Below are 27,278 nucleotides of genomic sequence, written 5' to 3' on the forward strand. Positions count from 1 at the left end.
AGATATAATTAGAAAGGTGTTATTGTTGTATCGTTGACCGCAGGAGACAAGTCAACTGGGCATGATGCTCTTCTCAGTCGAAGGCACGACGTCTCTTTAAACTGTTCAGACCCCGCATCTCCAGGATCTTCGGCTTCAAGGAGGGTCCGTCATCTAGGCTGTGTCACTACGCGCTGTCCATCAGCCGTCAATTCCGATAGCAGCAAGATGCATGCACCGAAGAGGGGACATGTACCATTTGGCCAGCCTCCCCAGCCAAAGAGGCTTAGACGTTGGCTGCGACCATCCATCATGGCCATTCCAAGGGGAGCGGCATGTTAAACTTGCGGATCCGCAAGGTAGGCTGCGTCTATGCCGGACTTCCACAGGGTAGGTGCGCAAACAATGATTGGTCGGAATGCTCGCACAAGGGTACCTACCGTCCCGACGGTACTGGATAAAGACCGGACTGGGATAGACGCTGCATTTGTCGCATGTTTGCTAGTTGGGTGCGGAGAAGCCTCATATCCAGTAAGAAGGCATGCTCGGTTGCGTATACAGGCCCACTCTTGGGGGTAAGCATTGCGGACCCGAAGCTGAGAGGTCACTGTAGCGTCCCCAGGCGTCGAGCTCCAGCGTATCACGTACGAACAGGAATGAACGAGGCATTTGAGTGAGCCACCATCGGGAAAGCGATAACCGAGATGTGAAATCCGTTCATGATAGATGCGTAGAGAAGGAATTGGTCGAAGACCTTTGCGCACGATTTCACAATGGCACAACAGATTCAAGCACTCTCTGCTATACTTGTCAGAGCTCCAAGTAGCTCCAGGATGATGGTCCTGGAAGCTCATGCAGCTGCGGCAAGAGGGATTAGCTCGCGTCTCTCTGCGGGGGTCTTGCGGCGCTGACGTCTCATGGCGACTACTGCACCCCACATCCGCATTCTTCCACGAGAGATGCACGGATGTACTGTGGGTGCCTCACGCGCTCGGCGCACTCATCGTTAACGGAGGTGTCGATGTATTGGAGGTTATCATCGGCGTTGATGGCATCGATGGTAAAGTAAGAGTCAGCATAGACATGCCATCCATCACCATCCTTCCAACTCCACTCCCCCACCCACCCAGTGCCGTAGTCGTTGTGCCTCACGTTGAGAGGAGGTCTGCCCTTGGCGTCGAAGCTAGTGCGAGTAAGTGCGGGGTTAGCTCCGCTTCGAACCACGGAAGAACGGTAAACCAGTCGTTGTAAACGGTCTCGTACGGGAAAGGAATGGCTTCCTACTGTTGTACACCCTGTCCGTCGAGATAGTTCACATCGACTTGCTACTAGATCCTGTGAGCCGCAAACCCAAAGGCGTCCCTCAATGTCACGATGTTACCTTATTCCCGAGGTACAGTTCGTGTCCACTAAACTGTAAACCTCAGCGATCGCAACTCTGCATCGGCCACAGCATAGCGAAGCGAACGTGTGTTTTTATCGAATCATACTCAGCAGTAGCTGCATTAGGACGGTATTGAAGTTTGGCGGTCTTGGTCTTGGGCTTGTCCAGATCGGCAGGCTACCGCGAGGTTCCTTTTTTGAGGCTGCACGAGGCTGCGCGACACGCGCCACTATGTGACTGACTCGTCATGAATGCATGGGCTGGGGCTTACGTGGAGATGTTTATGCAGACGCTGACCGGAAAGTTTCCGCTTCCTTGAAAGCGCTATCCTGCAAGTCAAGGAGGAGGCTGGGGCACGCGTTGCATCCGCGTTATACTTGGCATCGGTCGTTCAGGCCGCCAGTCAGCGCGAAATGCGCCCTGGTCCTGAACGGTCCTTCTTCGAGCCTACTCCATCTCTGGGTGTGCCGCGATCCACCTAGCGACTCTGTGTTGAATATCGATGAAGCTTCGTGATATCAAATTATTGCTATACCTAGCAACACCACCGGCTATTGTGCTGGAGCTACTGTATATCGAGATGCGGATCCGATGGGAGCACACCGCTTGGAACTGAGATTGAATCTGAATCTGTAGAAGGTCCGAAAGTCTAGGGATACATGATGCATCTACTCCTCATGACACCCATCGTGATCTGGGTATCGTTTGTCCAATATTCCAAGATGTCTTGTAACGCCGAAATGCAATTTTGTAAGAGCGGAGAATGGAAACCAAGGACGCCGTGTATGCCGAACAAACGCTAATAAGCAAAGCAATGGAGGTCCTTAAATGATCTCGTGTCTCTCCCAGCCTGTCGGCTTCATGTGGGCAAGGTCCTTGGTTGGATGAGGCTCCTCTGGGTTCCGGTATTCGCTCACGTATGGGTTAGGGTCTTCCTTCTGGTCGAGGTTACCGAACGTGTGATTAACCTCTCGGTGCTTGGATTCGTCTGCGCGGACTAGGATTGGGTTAGTGGGCTGTGCTGCATGGAAGGATCAGGGGTATACGCACTGTAGAGGAGCAGATCTCGCATTGTGCGGTGGCCTTCAGGCATCTGCCAGTAGTCTACCGCGATCTCGGGTGCATCCATCTTCGCCCACTTGGGCAGGCGGCCTGCATCAAGATCCTCGATCTGGCGTGTGTATGTGATGACGGCTTCCTCTTCGAGATATCCTACGAATCGATGGACGGTGCGGGGGCTGAGGAGGTAGGCGAAGAACAATGCGTTGCACCAGACTCCTTGGGCGCCTAATACCATCAGACGCATGAAGCGTCCTGGCTTTTGCATCTTGAGGAAGACGAGTAGGTGCATTCGTTCGTTGTAGCTTTCTTCGAGTAGCGATTCAATCCTGGCGAATGATGTATTAGCAACGACTTCGTATTCCAATAAGCGAGTATGCATACCATCCATTGTCGCGCTTCATCCGTCTCATGGAGTGCAAGTGGCGAAGCATACCAGCGACCATGCCGGGTACTCCAGCCACACTCTCCAAGAAGACATTTCGAATGAGATACTTCTCTTCATTCATTGCAAAAGCCTTCCGCTTTGCCAGTGGGTTTTTGGCATCCACATCCACAGCCTTCTGATGCTTGTATCCAGTTGCTTTGTCGAGACCCCAGCGTAGGATCTTAACGGCGATGAGGGCGACCTTGTCGGACATGGTCTTCGCTTCCCGGTGCGCGATCGTGACTTGGTTCATCTGCTCTTCGGTGTACACTGACAGGTATTAGCTAGCTGTCAAGGCGTTGTGTACTTGTAGGTACGTACCTGGATGAGGCCATGCAGCGTGCGTCTTGCGGACCTTTTCTGTCGGGTGCTTCTCGAAGAACTCTACAATCTTGGCTCCACCGTTGGGCGAAGAGGTGAAGTGCCTCTGACCAAGTGGTGATTGGAAGTGCTGTACCGCGACGTATGTGGGCCGGAATCCAGCATTGTAGCTCTGGAAGGACTTGATAAGCTGAGCCGTAGCCCGCTTCGAGGTGGTTGATCCCCGTGTTGCTGCTCTGGTGGAGATCATCTGCGGTTTAGGGTGTGCTTGTATATGTTGAGTAGGCGTATGTAGGGTAAGGGGTGATGTCAACTGCAATGGTAAGTGCTGATGGTTAGCTAGAAGCACAACTGAGGCACACGTTGGTCCTTTATATCTGACACCTAAAAAATCTATCAAGCAGTACTCGTGCCTGCCTGGCGCGTTCAGTCATCATTAGGGTGAAGCAGGAATGGGCATGGGATGCCGCCGCTACACCGCGCCATACCCGTCCTGCGGCGACTCGGCGAGCGAATAGGGTGCATTCCAGAGGCCAGAAGTGTCAGCAGTCGTCAATTACGGGCGTATCGGTCGCGTGCAAAGACGAGTTTGAGGTGGCTGAGAGAAGTGGTGATTCAGCTGACGGAAGGAACCGGGATCGCCCTGCCAAGACATTTGCCATGCCCCTGTCCAACAGCTCAAAGGGGGACTTTGGCGACAGAAAAAAAGATGCGAGAGTATAGACGACTCAATGGAAGTAGTTTTGATGGGGTTTCGGACCGTGTACGACGAACGGACGATATTGTTGCGTTGGATGCGTGGTCGCTGCTTCCGGAAGAAGCTCGTCGGGGTCTCGCTGACTGAGATCGGGGTCTCGTTGTTTGCCGTAGACCCGCTGATAGGGCTGACGCCACGGCGCAACATACAAATATCGCTGTACCATGATAGTAATCTCTCGTGTGTGGCTTTGACGACCTGGTTCATGGTTTATGGTCATAATTGAGCGGTAGATTACTTTGCGGCTGCCACCTCACGACGCGGTGCTATGCTTAGGTGGTGTTGGTAGCTTCAGCATATCGATCTTCGACTCAGATCAATCACACCTGTGGACGTGCGAGCTGTCTAGGCTTCATCGACACACTAGCGACGGGCTCTTGCTTCACCTAAAGAGAAAACTTCTAGCATCGTGCCGATGACCAATTGAGCAAGGGCGAAGACTGCCGTCGAGTCGGCAAAAACGTGCGCACGGCAAGTCACGAGCAGGATGCTTTTTGAGCAAGTATATTATCGGTGCGCGATGTATGTTGCTGCACCATAGCTCAATCATAAAGATTAGGTAGCCAGCGTGCCCAAGACAAAGCCAGTGGTTGGAAATGCCCGATATCGCACTTGAAATGATGCATGACATTACACTATTCTTTTCATGCCATTCATGGGCTACGGTAGCGCAGGACATACATGATTGGCAGATGTTGGTTCATGTCAATGCCGGCAGGTGTGTAGAGTCTTCCAAGGTTGTGTTTGGGGAGCCGAGTACCAACTACTGGACGTTGAAACCGCTTTCACCGTCCTTGGTCGAGATGTCCGAATGGTCAACCTTTGAGACTGATGCAGCCGATGGTCCCTTGTTCAGGTGTTGAACGAACTCTTTGATCTTGTCCTCGCTGCCCTGAGCCTCGCCTTGGACCTGCCTAGTGTGAGTGGTAGTCGGCGCAAGTATGAGTCAAATACGCACACTCCCATCGGATGCATTGGTCACGAAGCCCGTTACACCGATACTTTTTGCTTGCTTTTGCGTGAAGGATCGGAAGTTGACGCCCTGCACCTCGCCCTCGACTTTGTACTGGATCTGAGTGGCTACATCAGCTTTGCCACTAGTGACGTGGGCAGACAACGCACTCGCTTGCTTGACATTCTGGCTGTAGTTGCAAAGAAGCGTCTCATGTGAGTGGGGTTGTTGCGAGAGGGGTGTCTGTTAGATCAAATTCATGCAATTTCTGCTTGTAATATAGGGCTGTATGCTCCTGCAGGCGTGCGACGTCATCGTTATTGCGAAAGGTACACGCTACTTCGGGAAGGAACCCTTGAGCTTCCACCTGGATTGCGGGGCCAGAAGCAACCTTAGGCGGGCGGGAGGCATCTGGCGCCGCAAAGGAGAATTTGCTTTTGACACCTGTTCACATCGAAGGATAATCGCAATGACATGCGTTCGCGGCTATACGGAGATTGCATCGGTGAGGACGCTCAGGGCGATGTGGTGCCGCTAGTCACGCGTTGTTTTCGGATACAATCTCGCGTCGCTCCCCGTTACTGAAACCTCTAATCAAACGCCCCCTATCGCAACCCCGACTCACATAGCAACAACCGCACATTGCCCAGGAGGGTCCGCAAACAAGAGCAGTGCTAGATAACCCGCCACCGCTCCGTAAATGCCTAGGATTCGAAAACACCGAATCTCTCTGCTGATAAGAAGTCTCACGACTGCGACGGCCCTGCACCTGCCACCCCTGTCAACCACCATGGACACGCCCAACTCCCCACCCGCACGTTCAACCTCGCCCGACCCTTGGGCAACCCCATCGCTGGCCATCGGCGCAATTCCCCCGCTCGACCGCTCTGTCTCAACCGCGTCGTCTGTCTCGTCCGCGCGCTCAGTGAGCTCGCGCCTCTCCGATGGCGGCAGGCGACGTGGTTACATGCGCCCCGAGGGCACCGAATTCTCCAAATCGGCGAAGAACAGAGAGAGTGTCATGAACCTGGGCACCATCGCACATCTCCAGTACTACTTCGCGCGGACGGGCCTGCTCGACACCGCGACGGGACGCGTGGCCAAAGGCCGCAAGCCCGGATCGCGCACAGCGAGCGGCAACGAACCAATGTCGCCTGGCCTCGATGCCGACTTCTCGACAATGTCGCTGGCGTCACCAGACGGGATGAATGACCCAGTGGGCTTCGTCGAGTCACCGCTTGACGAGACGGCGTCCATGCAGTGGGAGGACCCTGAGCCCATGATGCTCCCGCCTACCGTCAGCACCTACAAGAACAACCCCGTCTACGTCCCGCCGCCGCCTGATATGACTGTCCTGCGTCGCGAGCTACGCGAATCGCTGGCCGAGTCTATGAAGCATCTGCACGAACTCGAGAAGGGCTTCTCTGATGTTCAGCCGGACGGAAAGACCGCGAAGAACGGTGGCGAGGAAGCGTCAGGCTGGCACGAAGTACAAGGCATTAATCTCTTGGACGTCACCACCCTCGCGATCCGCGCCGCGAAGAACTACTACACCGCACACGAAGAACCACAACGACTCTACGCCATCAAGTCGGAACGGACGATCCGAAAGGAACTATACGATACACTCGAGGTACTGAAACGTCTCGCCATTCGCAACTTCGGAAACGGCGTGCAGCCGTATGAAGTCACCCAACTTAAGCAGTGGGTCGACGACATCGGCACACTGCTCGACACGGAAGAGGAGAAGGAGCGCTTGGAACTTGCAGAAAGAGAAAGCTGGTCGTGGCGCGAGGGTGACTGGGCGGGCAAAGAACGCGAGAGGGAGCTGCTCTTCCTCAAGTCGTTTGACAGCAATCCAGAGCCCCTGCCTGAGTGGACCAGCGCTGCCGACTCTGAACTCCCAACACCCTTCCTGGCCGCGCTACAGAACGGACTGCGCCTCGTACATCTCCACAACACTCTCGTCCGAAAGTCAAAACGACACTTTGAAGAGATCAAGACGTACCACACCGACACAGCCAAGCCGTATCGCTGCGCTGACAACCTGCGCTACTGGGTCAAAGCCGCCGAGCTACGCTGGGACATCAAACTCGACGTTAATGTCATGGACGTGGTCCACGGCGAGGACGCAGAAGCGTGGAAGAAGTTCGATGCTGCCATCCTGCAATGGTGCCAGGGCGTGCGTGAGGAAATCACGTCGGAATGGCAAAAGCAGAAGAACCAAACGAGAACCCCTACACTACAGATCGACCCGAATTACGAGGCGCTGTGAAGTGGCCTTATGGCAAAGTATTCATGGATCTCACCCTTTTTTCATTTCTTGTCCATGTTTCCCACTTAACCCTTTATCTAATTTGCACGAAGCTCATGTCCACCCAAATCTCAACTCCACACCATAGAGAATTTCCTCAAAGAGTATTCCCTGGTTGGAAGCAGGGCTCTTTTACCATTCCGCTCAGAGCGTGCCGATAGGAGGCGGCTTGAGATAGATACCCCCTTTGCACCTGCGGCTTGCAGATCTATAGTGTTATATACAGTCAAGTCGGAATGTAAATAATGTGTACCAATGTATAATAGGTCCTCAATCGGAAATCCCATTCAATCCAAGTCCGTCCAGCTCAAAGGACCGGGGACGGATCCACCACGATACGGGGTAGAGAGCACATGACCATGCATAGCACATAGTGAACGTGTATAACACAAACGATAAGATCGACGACGAAGGCGTCTAGAAAGGGTGGCACAGACCGAGGCGTTGCACCTTGAGTGCCAATGAGTGGAATGAGTGGGAATGAAAGCACTGATAGCAGGGGGGAGCTGGCTGCTGGCGGAAATTGGGGACAGCGGCGCCCGGTGAGACACAAGCGGGACGTTTTGTGAACGGGTGTCTCTAGACCTATGGAACGCCTCCTCCAAAGACACACAATGGATACACACCACTCGCGCAAGCACTGTAAACCTTTTCATTGTTGATGCGCCACACCGACATTGTTGTTAAACAGAAGCAACGCGTTAAGTACTAAGCTAACGCGATTTCGGCGCCAACCCAAAGAACGTCGATTCATCTCCCGATTGATCTTTTGATCCGTGCATAGCGATACCAGTCCTGCGCAGCCTCCTCTTTTGTCTGAACGCGACCTGGAGGCATCCTCGAGGTCCACACAGACATGCTCAATGAGCGACACGGCCGCGCCGCCTTCAGTTCTCGACAGCAGCCCCGCCGCGACTGCCGTTGACTTGCCAGCGAAGACACCGCCGAACCCACCACCGACGACCACGACGTCGTCATCCTCGCCCAAACCCCTTCGGCACACGCCCGCCCACATTGAGAGCACCACCAAACTCGCGAGAAATGTCTCCCCGGGCCTGCTGGCACGCATGAAATTCCTCAACCAGATTGCCGACACCAACAACAAGAGCGCCGTCGACGTCGGCCGCATCGAGGAGGACCGCCTGCGCCGCCTGGACGAGTTCCGCAAAGCCCGCAGCCTCGACGTCGAGCGCCGCGGCACTGCGTGGTCCGGAAAGGCTGGTCAGGTAGAAACACCCCTCGTGCCCCAGTCGACGGGCGAGAGCGTGCCCACGCTGGTGATGGAGCCCGACTTTGACAGCGACCACAGCAGCGTCGTCAGCACCAGCGATAAGGTTCTCCCCTCTGAGTCAGAAGCCGAAATAGAGCTCGACCTGCAAAAGTACCGCCTGCCCGACGTCACCAAGTCGGAAAAAGCACTCAGCGGCACCATTACCGCTGCTGAACCCGAACCCGCGCCCGCACCGCCCGCCGAACCAGCACCCACAGTCGCGCCTGCCAAACCAGAACCTGTCGCGCCTGCCGACCCTGAGCCCACCGCACCTGCCGAGCCAGAGCCCATGGCCGCGCCTACTCCCCCACCCAAAGACACGCCACCCCTACCCGCCCCCGTACCCGAAGAGGAGCCATCCGTCCTCGACGACAACAATGGCATCGACATCGCGTCCTACTTCGAGAAGCGCCACTACCCCCGCGCCAACTCCATCTACACCCTCTCCAAGGCCAGCTTCACCAACCAGATCCAGCAGCTGACTTCGATGAAGCTGCCGCCCACAACCATCGCCTCCGAAATCACCGCCCTCCCGACCTCCACCCAGGCCGGACGCGCACTCCACAAGGCAGCCAACGACATCCGCCTATGGATATCCAAGACGAAAGAGGTCCTCAGCGGCCTCGACGCCGACGATGACGTAGAGTGGGCCGCAGCTGCCGGAAGAGAAGGCCTGGAGGAGGTGGATGCCGCCATCGGCAAGTTCGAAGGGCTCGTCAACGTCTACATTAGCGCAATAGAAGACCTGCAGTCGCGTTCCGACATTGCGCTCCTGCCCACGAAAGACCAGACGACGCTTGTCAGCCAGATGGAGGACATAGTCATGAACTGGGGCGAGATCAAGCAGACGCTCAAGAACATCAAGAACCAGGTCGAGGTCGCCATGGAGTGGGAAGAGCTGTGGAACAACGTGCTTGGCGAAATCGGCGCCGAGGTCAGAAACCTCAGTCGTCTGATCTTTGAGATGGAGGAGCGCAGACACCGCGTCATCTCCGACTCAGTCGCAGAAGCCCCCGAGAAGTTTGACATTTCCGAGCTCGAAACCGTCGTTGAGGTAATCCCCCGGAAGCAGTCGATAATCAACAGCAAGCGGCTTAGTATGCCGCCCAGTCTATCCATCGTCTCGCCCACCTCGCCCATCCCGCAAATCGAACAAGAGAATTCGCGACTGCTAGCCCTCTTCGCCAAGCTACAGCCACTGCGTGCTTCGCTCGACTTCCTCCCTATGCGACTCAGCGCCTTCCAGATGCGCGCGAGCACCATCTTTCCTTCCGCCTGTGACGAACTGGTACGGAGGAAGGAATCGCTAGAAGAGGAAGAGGCTAAGCTTGAAGCCGACGCAGACGCGCTGAGGCAAGAGTTGGGCGAAGACAAATGGGTGCACAGCTTCCGTCAAGCCCACAGCAAGGCTGCTGCCATGTACGACTCGTGCATGAAGAGCATCGAAAGACTGCAGCAGGCCATCGAAGACAGCGACGAGGAGAAACTAGCTACGCGCATCGCCACCTACAAAGACAAGCGAGATCACTACCCTCCGTCTATGAGGCGTGTGCTTGAGCTCATCGATATCGAGATGAAGCACAGGTCCACAGTCAACGGTGAGATCCTGCGTATCCAAAAAGACGTCCGCGCAAAGGTGGAGGACTTGGAAGACGTGACTGGAAACACAGACATCATCTTGAACGACTTCACTACATCGCGCAAGCTTCGTGACTCGGTCTCCACCGTACTGACAGAGGGCTCATTACCACAGTCAAGCCTTGACACACCAGGCACATCCCCTGCCTCAAGCGTCGTCATGAGCCGTAAGAGTAGTGGACAGCGGCCTTCCATTACTCCGGTAAGCAAGAAGCCTCGTCAGTCCAGTGTTGCGAGCTTGAAATCGTCGGCCCCTCCCAACCGCCGATACTCCAGCATACCACTGGGTGCTGAGAGTGTCGCTTCTCGCAAATCTACACTTGAGCGTTCCGCACGTTTGGACTTTACACCTTCCCGCGCCATGGCTGGCACTGCAGCTAGTCAAGCACGCGCAAAGACGCCGACCGATAGGCCTGGGCCCAAGCCTCGTTGGAACTCGGACACGCACATGCGCGATACTGTCGTCGGGCACAACTTTAAGCCGTTGACTCTGACCACACCTTCGCCGTTCCGAAAAGACGAATCACCCGACGGATCGCGACTGGGCTCAGCAAGCCGTTCATCGATACCCCTCAGAAGCCCATTGAGTCGCTCCTCAGCTCTTTCGCCGACTGCATCCAGCCGTTCTCCATCAACTACTCCAGGGCAGCAGCGCTCTGCTCGATTGATGCCAAGCCCAATGAACTCCTCTCCCGTTACTCCTGCCAAGGGCAAGCTGCCGATACGATCAACGCCGCTGTCTTCCTCAAGTACAAGTACGCCAGCGTCTAGCCGTCGTGTCTCAACAGTAGTAGAAAGCGGCAAGAGCCCTGCCAAAGAAGAAAGTCCGGCGGCCCGTCGCGCATCACGCCCTCCGAGTGCCGCAGCCAGTCGTCGCAGCAGTCTGTTACCTACACCTAGACAGCGCACCTCATCCACTTCCGAGGCCACCAAGTCAACCCCTCCTGCTAAGTCGACCCCTCCTGCTAAGTCGACCCCTCCTGGACGCTCCAGCAGCAGGCTTGATAGCTTGGCCGAAAGTCGCACTTCAAGCCGTGTTAGTGGTCGCCAGTCAAGCGTAGGAGACAGACCAATTTGGAGATAGGCACTTGCAAATCGGACAATTCACCTCGACGGACCGGCGCAGACCTGATCGATACCTCTTGTTTCCAAACGAACGACAGCAACATCACGCAATCAACGTTAGCGAAACCTACTTATTCACCCCCAACTTTCACTTCGCGTCTGGATCCTGGCTTGGTCCTAACCCCCGTTCCCTAATATTGCCTTCTAGTACTAAGCATCTGCATTCTTTCGAAGAAGAATCTCTCTCTTTCCCCGCGATGTATCATCGAAATATCCATCTCACCTCTGGACCATTATATCCACACTTTTGATTTGTTGCTTTTTCCATCTGGCGTTTTAGCGGTTGGGAGAAAGTATCCTATACCCCGGAGTTTCACACATGTTTTTGGCTTTCTTTGAAGAAGCATTTCTGATTCACACATGGCTGAGCGAGCGAGCGTATTTGGCGAATGGAGTGCGTGTGAGCGTTGGCATGTTTTTGTGCGTGCTAGGCGCTTGCAGCATTATGGAGAGAGGAATATTGGGAGCGTGCGCGGAAGTATGCTTTTGTAGATAGGAGCTAGATTGGTATTCATGGGTGGATCGGGAGCGGATGGTGGGGGTGGGAGGTGGAGCAGACTAATTCTATGTACGAGCGAGTGTATGTTAGATAGTAGTTGAGCGAGATATAGAATGATACCATAGTAAACCGACGCCTCTTCCTTCATTGATTGCCATCGCTATGTCTCACTGGTCGAGGAGAAACCTTGGACGTCAATATCATTGTCTCTGAAAGCTTCAAGACATGTGATGTGAATGGATAGCATCAGTGGACATCGAGCCAAAGACTTCACACCTGATCCATAACAAATACCGAGACAGTCACTCCGGACTGTCTTACTACCTTTTCCTTGAAGACACAAGTGATCGTACAGACATTGTGCTCACCCAGCCGCATATAAAAAGCTACAAAGTGTTATCTCTGTTACTGCATAACCACCTACATCACTTTACCCACACACACTCAAATGTCAACACTGTCACACTTGTCCACCTCTGTCTAGCTAAACTATTTCACAACAACACCCTAGCGCCTTCTTACGAAACGAGGATGGCATGTTTAGCGGTAAATTGCCGGTTCTGCAAGTACGAACGGGAACGTGATGGTATCCCGACAATATCTTCAGCCCCGTCCTCGTCATCGATTGATAACGAGATACGTTCTCGGATAAGTGTGGATAGAGCGACGATGGATTCGGACGGGAGTGGGCGAGAGGAGGATGGTATTGCGTCGTTGCGCTCGCTACCAGACGATACTTGTTTCGATATGAATGCGCTGGCGTCGTCACTGAGGACCAGGAGGGATAGCGTTACGTCTTGTCGATCGGAAACCATGGCTGAGGCATATGCGTACTACGTCGCGCGACCTCAGCCGCCGGAAGATGAGATGCTTAACGACAAGAATTCCGAAGACGTCGAGATGTTAGGTGTCAACGAACACGACAACCCCATCCCATACAGTCCAACACCAAGCTCAGTCTACAGCAACGACGAACCTCTTCTCCACCCTTTTCTTAGCTCCCTCCACAGCCCTCTCTACACGCAGAGCGAAAGCGGTATACTAGACGACAACAATGACAACAACTCATGCGCCTTCCTAGATGAAGTCCTCCTTGATCTTGACGCTTGGCTTGATGCTGGGGGGTTGGAGATGGGTGGTCTGCACGATGATATGGGTGAGGAGGAGTATAGAGAATATAGGGAATGGTATAGGGGGGTGGTTGGGGGAGTTGCGAGGGGGATGGTTGAGCGGGGGGTGATGGGGGGATGGGCCTGGAAAGGAGAAGAAGTGTGTAAGGGGGGGGTAGGGATGGGTTGGTGATGATGATAGATGATGTGGAGGGGGAAAAGGGTATTGTAATGTGGAGTGGTATCACATGTTAGGTTTATCGTACGAATAGTCCTCTGACTGATAAAAGTGAATATTCAATCTCCTACCATCATTACTTCGACCATATGGAGTATCAAGACTTCCATACTCTGCAGACGGCCGACCTTTTAGATTACTGATCCTGCATAGCGGCCGTGGTGGCTGAGCTGAACCCGCTAGATACATGCAGGGGGTAGCCTTCAGAAAGCCTCCGACGGTACTAACCGCTGCCGTTGCATATCCTCCGCAATAAAGTCCCTGCGTAAATCTAAATAAACTTGGCAGTACACGGAACGGACTTGATTATGCTGTCATCCGGATCGGATGTCAGTTTGGACACCGACATCCGCCGGCGCCGCCCAATTGGAAAACGAGGATTGCAAAGCACCGAGTCTACGCACCTACTCAGGCTGCTTTTGATCTCTTTTGTGATCGTACTTGGCAGCTAGCCATGCAGTATCGTTGGTAAGCGACAGGGGTGGGTGGGGGAGGCGGAGGGGAGGCGGAGGGGAGGCGGAGGGGTGGAGGTGGAAGTCTGTCCCGAAACCGTGGTGGGAGTCTGGGCACTGATTATTTTACTGCGTGCCCTTGCATGTAGTCATACACTTAACCGGGTTTGGCACATTGTATAGGTAAGATTGGAAGCGGTATAGAGCTGTACCATGCTTCAAGTTCCAACTTGACGGCCTTGTCTGCTTGTCGGTGAGATGGAATCGGCCCTCTAGTGATTGAATGCTTACGATCATGGCTTCATTGTATCCCGCGATGGAAGAATGTAGAGCATATATAAAGCACCGTACACCACCTCGAAACTTCATCAACATCGGATCCTCATCAGTGTCTTGCAATTACAATACATCTTTACTTACACTCGACAAACACTTTCTCCCCAATCTTGAAATGGCACCCGAACAAGAGCCAAAAGGCTACCGATGGGACATCATCACAGCGGAAGAACTCAAATACGCTCCGCCGTACTTTCAAGATGTCCCAGAAACGACGACGGAGGTGGAGTGCAAGCTCAGCGGCACCTGGCCCAAATGGCTCCATGGCTCTTTCCTTCGGTACGTCACCCTCCACCCTTCACATCTGCCCTAAATCCCCAGCTAAGATCAACTTCACCACAGGGTTGGCGTAGGCCGTTTCACAGTCCCCACCTCCGAAGACGACTCCACACCCCGAGTCATCATCCAGCACCTCTTTGACGGCCTGGCCCTCCTCCACAAATTCCGCATGACCGACGGTCGCGTGTATTACATGAGTCGCTACACTTCCAACGGGATAACGCGAGCCGCGCAGCGAGACGGCTACGTCAAGAACTCCTGGGTAGGACCGAATCCCAACACGCCTCTTTTCGAAGCCCAGGATCCGTGTTCGAAATTACTTGGAGCGCGTGTAAGTCTGATCATCCTCTCCTCCAGTCATGGTTATCCACGAGAAGTGATGGGAAGACTGACTGGTTTTCGGATGGATGTAGCAAACCGTTTTCCTGCCTCATGATTCCATCGAACCAGATGCTCTTAATGTTCATGTTCAGCCGAGACGTGGCATGCATCTACCGGAGGATAACAATCCGAATTCGAGGGGGGTCAAGGCGGAAGATCCGGCTACGCAGGAGGTAAGACTATCCCCATCTCCATTTCATGCCAGAAGAACGCGACGAAGCTCACCAAGAGACATAGATCCTCGTTCACACGGACTGGAACTGCATGCAAATCTGCGATGCGAAGACGCTCGAGCCAAAGCGTTTACTCTCTCATGCGGTCATCGATCCCGAGCTCGCTGGAACAGGTTGCTGTGCTCATCCCGTCCATGATCGCAAGCGAGGACAGACGTACAACTACTTGATCGACGCGACGGGGATTATGTATATTTTTGCGTTGGATGTGGTGGCGAATCCGGCGCGTCTGTTGTGGAAGTCGGCGCTGCCGTGTAAGCCGTGCTACACGCATGCTCTTGCTATGACGGACAAGTATGTTGTATTTGTCAGGAACGTGAGTAGTAGTTCAGAAGGGGTGAAGCGGCGGGATGTGGATCGAAACTAACATGCCACCAGCCTGTTATATTGGATCTCAGTGATCCGAGCAAGACCCTCGTCGAGGCGATGGTATGCGAGCACGACTCCCCTGTGTACTTCTACGTCCTAGACAAGGCCGATGGCAAGGTGTAAGTTCTCTCTTTTCATCTCCAATCTGACCTACTAACACTTTGCAGCATCGCATCCTACCAAGTCCCCAATTTCTACTTCTTCCACACAGCCAACGCCTACGACTACGTCGATCCCAAAACGGGGCACACAAACGTCCATGTCGACATCGCGAGCTACAAGGCCGAGCACTACCCGTACCACGAGTACGCGATCTCCAACGTCATCAACCCGCTCAAACCCTACCAGACTGGCCGCCTCGTCCGCTACGAACTCTCTGCCGTCAACACGCGTGATCCCGCAATCGTCGCCCGCGGCACCGTCAAAGCCGCTATTCCAGATATGATGGCAGAACTACCTCGCATCTCCAAAGCCGCTTCTATGGACCCAAACTACCGCTTCGTCTACGGCGTCTCTGGAAACGGGATCGCCGCGCCGGGCACAGATGTCCCCATCGGACGTCTCGGCAACGGCGTGGATATGCCACATGCGTCTTTCTATGGCCACCTCTTCAAGTCTGATTGGCGGACTGGCACGTTCAAAGCGTGGGTGCCGCAGAACGGCGAGAGTTGTCCTACGGAGCCGATTTTCATCCAGAGACCGGGTGCGACGGAGGAGGATGATGGGATTGTGATTACGATTACGATTAATAAGGAGGGGACGAATAGTATACTTGTGGGGCTTGATGGGAGGACGTTTGAGGAGGTGGCTAGGGCGGATATGCCACAGGTTTATGCGTTGGGGCCACACGGGTCGTTTGTTGAGGGAGACTTTGGAGTTGTGAGCCGTATGGGTCGGGCGGGAGAGTGAGGTTGTTCGGGTGTTGGTATGCCCCCTCTCGAAGACTGCCATTCTTTTCCTGGAGAGCTCCTCGTTTGGTATTAAAGGCAGAACGGCAACGCGATTTGTAAAGATGTAGAGTCATTCCACTTTGGTCTCCTGCAGCCACCCATTGGGAGCAAACACCCCGTATTTGCGCACGCTCCTACAAATGCGAGGAGTCGCCTTCTTCGCCCCCATAGAACTTCTCAGTCTCTTTCAGCCTCTCGTGTCTCATTGTACGATATCAAAGTCACCTTGCAGACATCTATATCTAGCTTCTGGACTTCCTCCGCGCCAGCAACCATGTCTGACGATAACCCTCGGGCCTCTCATGCCGATTGCTTGGATGATGAGCTGGCTGCTCTGACGCTGCAGCTTGAGGAGCTCGGCGTCTACTCCGATTCTGGCAAAGGGAAGCATCCCGTGGATCAACCTCCTGACGTCGATGTTGCTTATGGCCAGTTTCAGGCCGAACTTCAAGCTCACAAGGACTTTCTTGCCGACCAAAAGCTCGCCCAGAGCATCGGAGCCGCTGTGCACTCCGATAGTGCCATCATTGGGGATCTTACCTCACAAGATGTTCAGGCTCATGCAGACCGCCGGTTTGCGCTGGAGTTGAGCAACAATGATCCTGAGATCGAAGCCCCGCCGCCGTCTGTGCACGGAAATCTTCAAAGCGAAGACCATGACTGGATGTCCACCGCCTCCGAACACATCGCTGCTACTTCGGTCGTTGAGTTCTCCGATGATGAGGCAGAGGCCGGACCGTCTATGTCCTACTTGGAGCGCCAAGCCGACACCATCAAGAGATTATCGACGGAGTTCAAGTGCTGCACTTGTCTGGACTGAATTCCCCGCGCATCTATGGTCAAAGCGGAATGTGGAGACCGCTACTGTGTTGATTGCATCAAAGGTCTGTTCATGCGGTCAACGAAAGATGAGAGTCTGTATCCTCCTAGATGCTGCAAGCAACCTATTCCACTTGACCTAGTCGCCAAGCACATGGATCCAGAAGAACTGGCCACCTTCGAGCTGGCGATCGTGGAATATGCGACAAACGACAAGACCTACTGCAGCAACCACGACTGTAACGCCTTTGTTGTCCGCAACAATATCGAGCCCGGTACAAATCGCGCAGTCTGTCCAAAGTGCAGCACAGAAACCTGTTCTCTCTGCAAGGCAACTTTCCATGGAGCAACTGACTGCCCCGACGATCCGGCCCTTCACCAAACTCGGGAGTTGGCACGCGAGATGGGGTGGCAGACCTGTTACAATTGTGCCCGAGTGGTACAGCTGCGAAGCGGCTGTAATCATATGACGTAAGTTCTTGACGCTTCGTACGCGTAAGCTATGCTAATTTATCGAAGATGCCACTGCAAGGCCGAGTTCTGTTACGAGTGTGGCACACGCTGGAAGGAATGCGGTTGCCGTACAGCAGATCCCAATCGTATCGTAGAGCGTGCAGAAGAGATCGTGGACCGAGACGCTGAACCGAACATACTTCCTGATGTGTGGCGTCAGCTTGTTGACAGGGTCGCCGTCGAGTTGCAGGACAACCATGAATGCGAGCATTCACGACGCTTCCAGCGCATTTTCCATGGCGCGCCCAGGGGAGGCTTCAGATGCGAGATGTGCGATGCACGCCATCGCAAGTACATCTTGCAGTGCCGCCGCTGCTATGTCAACGTCTGTGAGGACTGCCGTCGCAACCGCATCTAAGGATGACCTTGAGTCGTTGTGGCCACTTCCATCAAACGTTACATCTCCGTTATTGGGGACGTTTCCGTTCCTCTGACGTCCGTCACTAAATGGACTTCCACTCATTAGATTAAAGCAACACAATTAGGATCTTATCTGCCAATTAGCCTCGTGTTCCGCAAGATTGTCTTATTCTCGTATCCGCCAGGGAGCAAGCGAGCACTCATATCCGGGTAATTCGACGGTACCGTATAAGTCGAGGCATGACTCTTTCTGTTAGGACATGCAAAAGACAACAGATCAGAAATTTTTCCCAACTCATCTCTTCTCTTTCCGCAAGCGATGTTGCTACGTGCAGTCTTCAACCTCGTAGTGTTCGGCGCATGCGTCGTTGGCCTACACCCAGGCAACGAGATCCGGCAGACGGACTGCGACGAGCTTGGAAACTATCCTCCGTACACCGGGCCATGTGAAGTCGAAAGTAAGCGCATATATGAGTCTCCGGCTCTCCGACGTTGAAGGTGCGCGACGCGCTGACTGCAAGCAAGACTGCGGCGCAGGGCGACTCAATTGCTTGAAGCAGGTACCGCCATACACCAAATGCGCTGGCTATCCGACTGTGGGTGAGTATGCATTTCCACGACAGGTGTTTTCATAGCTGATGAGGATGTAGGCTGTCCTTTCATAGGATGCGCGTGTACCAGGTAGGAAGGCTGGGGATGACATCATCAACGACAGGTTAGGCTAGAAGTGGCTTAGTGCCAGGGTTCGTTCTTTCGTCCATCCTTCGCAGGGGCGCGTCTTCTCTCTCTGTCTTTCGCGCTCCACCCTGAGAGGTCTCTGCCAAAACGCGGGACCTGACTCGCACATATAGAAGACCGCCATCTGGAAACTTGCCCCGTATCGATGCCCAGGCGAATATATTGCTTACACGATCTGAAAATGCGCGGCCAATCATTGAGCGAGCGCAAGCTGAACCCTCTTCCCCGCTGGTTGCCATTGTTCTCAGACTGCTGCCTGAATGAAACATAACAACATCGCATAATCTCGTCCTCCTTCTCAGTACTTCACCTATTCACGGGCCAGAAACATCACCCCCCATACGAACAGTCTACCAACGAGCTAGCCTATCGCTTGCGCTATCGAGTCCAACATGGCAATGAAAACCCCGTTTGTCCGAACGTATAATACATCAGCCGATTATAATGACGGACTCCACGTGGTATGCGTCACAGCATCGATTCATTCGTCACGTTTATCCTGACGAAAACCACAGTTCCTGGAAACTATCGACCCAGGTCTTGACTGGGAGCCAGCGCGCACTATAGGCTTACGTCTCTGGTACAAAGCCTACGTTGATCTAACACCCGAAACATGCTACGTACTAGATGACGGCAACGGACGTGTGGTGGGTTATTGTATCGGCGCCGCTGATACAAAGTCTTTCGCGCAGCGCTGGCGCGACGTGTTCACTCCGACTATCGATCCGAAACTTGTGCCACCTCCGGATGTCCAGACCAATGATTCGCGGATGGAAAGAGAAGACGCTAGGCACTTTCGAAAGGCTGTGTATGAAGCGGACTGTAGTATGCTGCTGCCTTGGCCGCAGGTGTTGGAGCAATATTCGGCGCATCTACATATCGATATTCTGCCTGAGTATCAGCGAAAGGGGTGGGGTTCTATGCTCATACAGCATTTCCTGGGTGCAGTTAAAACTTTGGGTGCGAAGGGGGCCCATCTTGACATGGTGCAGTCAAATACGAGCGCAAGAGCTTTCTACGAGAAAGTGGGATTTCAGGTTTGTCCGCATGTACTAGATGATGGAGCGAGTGGCCAGCCTGGTGTCAACGGCATCGTGGTCACATTGGTCATCAGTCTATGAGCACTCCAAGTATCGTCAACTTTGTTACTTATCCTACTGTTCTTCGCATCAGGTTGAACTTCGTCGCATGAAAGATTGTGGGCTGTTCTACAGCTGTCTACAACGTGTCCGTAAAGTCACCGTCATGTCGAACTACCCATACCTCGCGTAGTCTTTCTTGCGCCTGTTGCTCGCACTGACCCTTCCAGCATGTCAAGAGATGCCAACGCAACACTTACGCAATGGTACTACTTGACTTTTCCGGAAGTCTTACGGACACAATAGTCATCTCTGACGAAGAGCTTCTCCTACGCTAAAAGTTGAGTCAGTACAATTCAGCGCAGTCATGCAGACAAAATATGTTCAGATGCCAACGAATCCGCTGTTGTCAGCCACTGTGACAGGCTTTTGCGATCCAGATATATAAACCCCTCCTCCATTCCTTACATCCGGAACCAAAAGGCAGACACCGATATCGCAAAACTAAGAGACCGCCCGCAATGCCTCACGCAACCCAACATCCAGCTATTGCGCTCGCCACCTCTCCCATGAAAACATCGGTTACGCCGAATGGTAAAGTTCGATCTGATAGCTTTATGAGCGTTCACGAAAGGAAAGACCTGCAGCAAGCGCATGCACTGAATCCACTCGACCCTTTTGAAGTTGACGGTACACCCGTGAACGAGTGTTCGACTGCAGCATCATCCGAACATGACCTCGAAGAGCTGAGATCAACTCTCACGGAAGCCAGGAAAACCATGTATGCTGCTATGAAGAGATACAGCGACCTACACTGGATCGGCGAGCTTCTTTACGAGCTCCCAAGTTCCTTTCAGGTCTATGCCGTCTCGGAAACACCAGTCGAGGAGTCAGATCACCCATCACAGGAGACTCTGGCGAAAGCGCCACGTCCCCCTCCTCCGAAACCAGAGCCTCTCTCTCGCGATGACTTCATCACACTCCTGGAGGACGAAGGCCTAACCTGGCTTCTCGAGCACTTAGACACACTACCCGTTCTGGATGACTATGCAGTCGTAGCCACCGAGGACCCCAAAAATAAGCGCTGCAGAGTCGGTAAGCCCATCGGTAAGATTCTGAAGAAGGAACAAACTGACGATCTTAAGAGGAGGCTGTGCTGTTTACATGCGACCAAAGGTGGCTTTGAACAGCAAATGAAAGTTAACAAGGGGGAAAACCCATGGAAGTGTTGGCCACCAAATGCTGATGAGGACAAGGAAGTAGTTACGAAGTAAGACATGTATGAACTCCATTCTGTCGTGTTACAGATGACAATCACGTAGCTCAAAGAGTTCTTAGATTATCTTTACTATCATCAAGCAATCTCTAAGCCCCACACATGTCCTGTTATATGACGTACGTCGGCATCCATAGCTGTACATTTCATAGTCTCACTTTGAGCAGTATTCGTATCGTAAGATTTGCATTCTAGTCCCAAATTCTAGCACATACATGTGTACTTAGGTAAGACATAACACAGATACTTATTCCCAAAAGTTACAGTCTTCCTCCTCTTCCCTTGACGCCTGCTCCGACGAACGCATGGCTCTCCACATAAAAGCTTCACATGCAGCCTGCGTATCAGCAACCCCAGAAAGGCCCGACGTGAAAAGCGGTGAGTACCATTTCATCTCCGCAGCATCCCTTGGCGCACGAGGCCCATCCTCAAAGACATCGTTGTTCAATTCGGCAACTGGTTCGCCACGTGCGTCTGTAGCTTGGCTAGCGTTACCGTGATATGGGCTCGGGATTGTCGCGTGTCTAGGTCTAGAATCGGGGGTAGTCGAGGTCGCAGAGGCCAACGGAGACGCATTGTCGGGTGTTGTTTCGATGTTGGTATGTGATGTCGCGGAGGCCGATGAAGACGCATTGTCGGGTGTCGTTTCGGTGTTGGTACCGGACGTTTGGCTACCACTCGATGGTGAGTCGGGGCTTGGGTTACGTTCATTGCGTCTATTTGGTGGGCGATGGTATGGTCTTCTTCCTCGGCGCCTCCTTCGTCTGGGCATTTTGGGGTCGTATTATCTTAGTTGATTGGTTGTTGGCTTGATGGAACAGTTGCAGCTTTCCTAAAGATTGGCATGATAGTTAGGAGAGCGCGTCGCGTCGGTTATTATACGGCAACCCAAAATGTGTCTCAGACACGAATCTCACTAAGACAATTCGTACATACATCATTGAATCAGACAAGTGTCTCGTCCAAAACGACCGAATGCATACCGAGAAACAAACCAAAGCCTCCAGGGATAGACTGCATCCTAGTATGTCCGCTCTGCAGAAGCCCTACCACTCATCCTAAAAGCCTACCCATTGTATCCTCATTCATCAAGCCCTATCGCGCATCACCAACTCCCCTCCTCCGATGCGCATGCCTGACCACAACACTCACACCCCTCCTCCTCATCTCATTCGCTACAATCTCCGCTGCCGCAACGCTTCGATGTGTACCTGCGTGACATGTAGTCTGTATCGATGCGATCTGGTTTCCAGCATTGAGATAGTTCGCTATAGCGGTGATGGCTTTGTTACTATAGTGTCTCAGATCAGCCAGCCGTCTGCTACCTAGGAACCTGAGTTGTTCCAAACAGTATGGTAATGGAAAATATAGAAGGGCGAAGGGTGAATAACTCACATTTCCCCCATCGCCGTCCGACTGCCCAGTATAAACTGTTGCACTTGCGGACTTACGCCGGTATACCTTTCACATATCTCGCGGGGTGGGGCACGCCATTTATGGCAGTATATTGTGAGGAGGACTGGGACGCCGGCGGGTGTGTGTTGGAGGAGTTGCGCTTCGGCCCCTGGATGGCGTTTGATGACTTCGGTGGAGTAGGAGAGGATGTAGAGAGTTTTCTGGACTGGTAAGGCAGGAGGTGGTATAAAGGACTGAGGATGCAGGAGAGCGGGTGGAGGTGGGAGGATCACTGGCTGCTGGAAATGCTGTTGCCCTGGTAATAGAGGTGGTAGCGGTGCAAGTAGCGGGATTGGTTGTAGTGGCATTGGCATTGGCATCGGCATCTGCATCTGCGGGATTGCTTGCACGAAAGGCTGAAGAGGAAACATCTGCATGTGTGGATACATTGGAAACATAGCTGATGATGTCTGTACTAGAGAAACGTAGTAAGGAAAGCTGATCAAGAAGTCTACTTTGCGTATACAGCTATCCTGTGAAGACGTCGGAGTGCTGGTGAAGCGCATCAGTGACCATCACTGGCCTTCAATTCAAAAACCTATGTCTGGTATATTGCGTATGTTCGTAGACTCATCAGTGTGAATGGTACAATCAGCAACTTGCGATTGTGCATGATGAATGTGCAAGTCCTCAACACGCACTGTCGGACTCTCTGTCTCCGCATTGCGGACAAAGAATGTCCGTATGTCAGCATGTCAGCATGTAAGCATTACAGTTTCGGTGTACTCTTTCCGTGTACCAAATCAGAGCACTAGCACAACCGTCACACCGGATCTTCAGAAGACCAGCTGACCGCTACCCCTTCCATACGTCACCTTCTCAAACAGCTACGCCACATCAACCCCAACGTTATCCACTCCATGACCTCAGAGTTGAGTTTGTACCCCAAGGCCGCGATAGTCGCCGTCTCGTCACGAAGTCCAAGTATCAGCTTCCCCATGCAGTAAGTTCTGCATACAGATAGGGCTGCATAGTACCACACGTGGCGCCAAAAAGTCCCGACCGACTCCACGCCAACCTTCCAGCCTGCTTCTACACCCATCCTTCGAAGCACGTAACCGACCTCCCTTGATCCTCCGCATGATCCTCCGCTTGCAAGCTTCCAGCGGCACAGTATCAAACGAGCCTATCGCTTCACGCATGCAAGGAGTCGCTCAAAACTTGGCAACGTCCGCGAAGGCGGGTCAAGAACCTTGGAAAGAAGCCTAGATACCGTGCCGCAAAGATCCTACCTGCACGCCCCAGCCGTGCATTGAACAAACTGGGCAGCATCTGGGCGGCTATCACGCCAATGAAACACGTCAAACGGCATTCGTGGGAATAATAGAAGGAAGAATAGGGTGATGGGTAAGCGAATTGTGGGAGGCTGGTGTGCTTGCGCTGCGGCTGAGATTACCGCTTTGGGACTGCGGCGTAGTCGATGTGATACCGAGTTGCTGGGTCGACTTTGGAACCTTCCTAGGAAGGATCGTGAATCTCGTATCGAACGTCAATGAATCCTTCCTCGGTGGCTACCGAAATGAGAGAAGTGAAATTGCATGATTCTAGAAGCGAGGGAAATCGTTCGATCATCGTTCTGGGAGCGGAGAGGGCGGCTATGATGAAGTCAAGAACATGGACCGGAGAGGTGGACGTGCGCAAATCTGGATTGGGTCGTCTCGGATCGAAGCGAGCAGCGCCAATCATGACATATGCGCTTTTTCAGATTCCTTGCATTTGTTCCTTGCCTTGCCCTATCTAGATTATGTGAGTTCAACGAAACATGTTACAACCACAGACTCGGTACCTATGCATCTTCTATCGCACAAATTACTCCTTCTGAGTTGATTCATCAACCCAAGACTGAGGTCGTTACATGATTCACAACTTTCCTTCACCTCCTCCTTGGAGCACATCGCGTACGAGCTTGAGGCCTTGCACGGCAAAGGCCACCATGTTGGCTTCGCGCTCGCTGCTCCCCGTCTCCGCTTCTCGAGTCACTGTCTCCCCGCCCTCCCGTGCCACGGCAAGCGCTACGTAGCCTGGTGTGCGGTTACGAGTCGTTCCCCCCGTCGGCCCTGCGGTTCCACTCTCGCTGATGGTATACGTGCTACCTAGTGTCTTGCGCGTGTGCTCGGCGAGGCCAGAGACGATGGCAGGGGTTGGGCCACTGTAGGATTTGATGGTATCTTGGGTCCAGCCGCAGTATGCGATTCTTGACTCGAGCGTGTAGAGGGTAAGACCGCCGCGATAGTAGGTCGATGCGCCGGGGAAGGAGAGGAGTGCTGCGGAGATGAGACCGCCTGCTGCCTGGTTGGAGTGGTTAGTAGGTGGCTTTGAGTTGGACTGGGGGGTCTTACTGTCTCTGCTACCGAGATGGTCTCTTTGCGCTCTTTGAGGAGTGTGGCTACCTCTTGGACGATTTGCTGGAGCTCTTCGGGCGGGAATATGGGTGGTGACATTTTGAGGTATGCTGGGTTGGGTAGTTACGCTTTTTCTCAAACTTGAAGTTTAAGCTTGAATTGTGTACAAACGTTCTTGTGTTGCTAATTGTATCGGAGTTATGACGGACGTAGTCGATTTCGGTGGGGTATTTCGAGGTTGTGACGTATGCGGGGTAGCTTCCATTACACCTCCAACCGTATAGATAGTATACCGAAATATTGTACATACAAAGCCAAACACAATTTACTTTAGACATCGAAAGCGAACCTCTCTTCTCCCCTCTTCATCAATCTGATTGGTATCGAGACACCCCTCAACTGCAGCGTGATGATACTCGCCATCTTGGTCTGAATCAAGTCCTGGGCTCTATCCGTAGCCATCTTGTATAGATCCCTCCTCTCCTTGCCTCCCTTTGGCATCTTCTCCACCTCTTCGTCACTAGCAAAGTCATCGACTGCGAGTTCAACGCTGTACTGAGAGAAGATCGCGGCCAACACCGCGAGAATCTCCACTTGAGCAAAGCGTCGACCAATGCATGATCGGAAGCCGTCACTAAAGGGGATGTATGAGCCTTTGACGGGCTTGAAGAGTTCAGATGAAGTGTCTTCGCCTGCTGGTCCACGTAGCCCTTCATCGTCATAGTTGATGTCGACGAAATCGTTATCGGGCTTGCTATCCACGAGCCAGCGTTCAGGTCTGAATTGGTCTAGGTCGTCCTTGCTTGAGCCATCAGATGGTGTTGGCCAATACTTTGGGTTGCGATGTATGGCTGCGCTGAGGAATACGTGAGCGTCGCCAGGCACCATATACTGCTTTCCCCCGATATTCAATGGTTGTGGTCGACCTGGTGGAGTAGACTTCGGGATGTTGATGATTGGTTGCAGCAGCCGTAAAGTTTCGTTCATGACTGCCGCTGGCATGCTTCCGAATAGCTTTTGGAAGTGCTCTTCATACTTCCATTCGTCGATGGGCTTACCCGCAAATATGTTGTCGATGTCGTCTTGCAGCCGCTTCTGCGAGCCCCAGTTCATGGCGAGGAATACCATGGAGAAATGTAGTGTGTTGGCAGTTGTTTCGTGGCCCGCCAACATAAGCACAAATGCGTTACCCAGCAGGTCGCTCTTCGTGAAATTTGAACCCTCTTTCTTGGTGATGCCGCTTCCGCGGATCAGAGAGTCAAATATGTCCATGTTTGCTTGAGTCTCGCCAAACTCGACTTGGGTCTTCTTCATTTCATAGATCTCATCCATGTACTTACCCCATTCGTGGGCCGCATCGCTGACTTCACGATGCATTTTGACTGGAGATCGTGCTACGAGAAATTGTTAGATGACATATACAACTCGACGCGGTGAAGGAGTAGTAAGAAAGAACTTACCAAGCCACTTAAGTGGCATGACTTGAGTCCACATAATGTTGTGTAGCAGCTGGCTTAGCGCGGCCCTGTAGCTCATGGTGTAGCCAGGAGGGGCTTCCGATCCTACAAAAATAGAGTCTTCGCTCTTTTTGTCCTCCACTTTCTTGCTCTCTTCGTGTGGCCATACTACGCGTACGTCGAAACCCGCTCCACTGATAACATAGAGAGCAAAGTTCATTGCCGCAACTGAAGGATCGGCAATAGTCTCATTGCCTTTACCGTCGGACCCGGCCCACAATCCCAGCATCGACTTTGCGTGATGGAGAGTCTCGTTGAACACGAGCTGATTGTTCTTGTCACCGAAACTTGGTGCGACAAGTTTGCGATGTGTGCGCCAATCTGATCCTTCAGTACTCACCAGATTCTTGCCGTAAATGTCCAATGACGTATACATCTCAAGGGGCTTGGGAAAGTCATTACGGCGGGTGGTAATCTGAGTCACGGCTTCCGCGTCTGCAACAAAAACTACATTTCTGGTAGGAGATGCGACCATGAAGACGTCCATACCCATCTTCTCGAAAGGCCCATGTCCGGTCATGTAACTCCATTCTGGATTCAGAAGACTGCAATATCCAATTAATACCTCGCCTGATGTCAAGTCGAATTTACGTACTCAAACCACATGCCTCGCCATGATTGTGGCAGAAATCTCTCCAGTAACGGCAACCATAGCTTGAACGTCGACAGCCATAGGATGCTGAACGTATACCATGGCGCTACCACTACAGGTAGTCCCGAGCTCTTTGCTAGCGCGACATTGCGTTGCAGGCCCCGATACTTGGAGATTATCTGATAGATGGCAAAGCTCGCAATGACGCTAAAAACCAGGGTGGCAACCATGACGTTGTTTCGTCGGGAGGACTCCAAGCTCAAAGTGAGGCTATCGACACAAGAAATTGAGATCCGCACGGTCTCGCACTATCGAAGGCGCTGTCGTGAGGACGGTGAAGATGGTGCAGTGGATGGGTATTCGCCTTCCAGCGCGCAGAGGGGTTTGTGACGTATACATACGCGCGATCAATTTTGCCTCACAAGCGTTTCAGGGCCTCGGCTAGGGAGGATCGCTAGCAGATGCATCTCGCGTATGCGTGCTATATGCAACAACTGGCGGTATACATTGAGGAA

At 53.0% G+C, this 27,278-nt stretch overlaps 8 protein-coding genes across 8 annotated transcripts; 4 read left to right on the forward strand and 4 right to left on the reverse strand.

The window, feature by feature from the left end:
- Positions 1–2,187: 2,187 nt before the first annotated feature.
- On the reverse strand, positions 2,188–3,420 carry AOX1_2 (Alternative oxidase, mitochondrial precursor; the record flags this gene model as incomplete). The annotated part of the gene is made up of 4 exons (XM_049402715.1): positions 2,188–2,360; positions 2,414–2,751; positions 2,807–3,119; positions 3,171–3,420. 4 exons carry the CDS (start codon positions 3,418–3,420, stop codon positions 2,188–2,190), a joined length of 1,074 nt encoding a protein of 357 aa, XP_049251570.1.
- A 1,270-nt stretch (positions 3,421–4,690) lies between these two features.
- On the reverse strand, positions 4,691–5,064 carry J4E88_009111 (uncharacterized protein; the record flags this gene model as incomplete). The annotated part of the gene is made up of 3 exons (XM_049402716.1): positions 4,691–4,837; positions 4,886–4,999; positions 5,050–5,064. The coding sequence occupies 3 exons, from the start codon at positions 5,062–5,064 to the stop codon at positions 4,691–4,693; spliced, it is 276 nt and encodes a 91-aa protein (XP_049251571.1).
- A 605-nt stretch (positions 5,065–5,669) lies between these two features.
- Positions 5,670–7,154, forward strand: J4E88_009112 (uncharacterized protein; the record flags this gene model as incomplete). The annotated part of the gene is made up of 1 exon (XM_049402717.1): positions 5,670–7,154. One exon carries the CDS (start codon positions 5,670–5,672, stop codon positions 7,152–7,154), a length of 1,485 nt encoding a protein of 494 aa, XP_049251572.1.
- Positions 7,155–8,056: 902 nt separating this feature from the next.
- On the forward strand, positions 8,057–10,872 carry J4E88_009113 (uncharacterized protein; the record flags this gene model as incomplete). Its single annotated transcript, XM_049402718.1, has 2 exons — positions 8,057–10,564; positions 10,657–10,872. The coding sequence occupies 2 exons, from the start codon at positions 8,057–8,059 to the stop codon at positions 10,870–10,872; spliced, it is 2,724 nt and encodes a 907-aa protein (XP_049251573.1).
- Positions 10,873–13,975: 3,103 nt separating this feature from the next.
- Positions 13,976–16,892, forward strand: J4E88_009114 (uncharacterized protein; the record flags this gene model as incomplete). The annotated part of the gene is made up of 7 exons (XM_049402719.1): positions 13,976–14,139; positions 14,203–14,470; positions 14,553–14,693; positions 14,758–15,069; positions 15,132–15,241; positions 15,290–16,001; positions 16,305–16,892. The coding sequence occupies 7 exons, from the start codon at positions 13,976–13,978 to the stop codon at positions 16,890–16,892; spliced, it is 2,295 nt and encodes a 764-aa protein (XP_049251574.1).
- Positions 16,893–20,150: 3,258 nt separating this feature from the next.
- On the forward strand, positions 20,151–20,855 carry J4E88_009115 (uncharacterized protein; the record flags this gene model as incomplete). Its single annotated transcript, XM_049402720.1, has 1 exon — positions 20,151–20,855. One exon carries the CDS (start codon positions 20,151–20,153, stop codon positions 20,853–20,855), a length of 705 nt encoding a protein of 234 aa, XP_049251575.1.
- Positions 20,856–24,172: 3,317 nt separating this feature from the next.
- On the reverse strand, positions 24,173–24,753 carry J4E88_009116 (uncharacterized protein; the record flags this gene model as incomplete). Its single annotated transcript, XM_049402721.1, has 2 exons — positions 24,173–24,601; positions 24,652–24,753. 2 exons carry the CDS (start codon positions 24,751–24,753, stop codon positions 24,173–24,175), a joined length of 531 nt encoding a protein of 176 aa, XP_049251576.1.
- A 231-nt stretch (positions 24,754–24,984) lies between these two features.
- On the reverse strand, positions 24,985–26,993 carry J4E88_009117 (uncharacterized protein; the record flags this gene model as incomplete). Its single annotated transcript, XM_049402722.1, has 3 exons — positions 24,985–26,048; positions 26,115–26,716; positions 26,767–26,993. 3 exons carry the CDS (start codon positions 26,991–26,993, stop codon positions 24,985–24,987), a joined length of 1,893 nt encoding a protein of 630 aa, XP_049251577.1.
- Positions 26,994–27,278: the final 285 nt, after the last annotated feature.

The sequence above is a fragment of the Alternaria novae-zelandiae genome (genome assembly GCF_023758075.1).
Source record: "Alternaria novae-zelandiae strain BMP 2774 chromosome Unknown scaffold_22, whole genome shotgun sequence".
Lineage (NCBI taxonomy): Eukaryota > Fungi > Ascomycota > Dothideomycetes > Pleosporales > Pleosporaceae > Alternaria > Alternaria novae-zelandiae.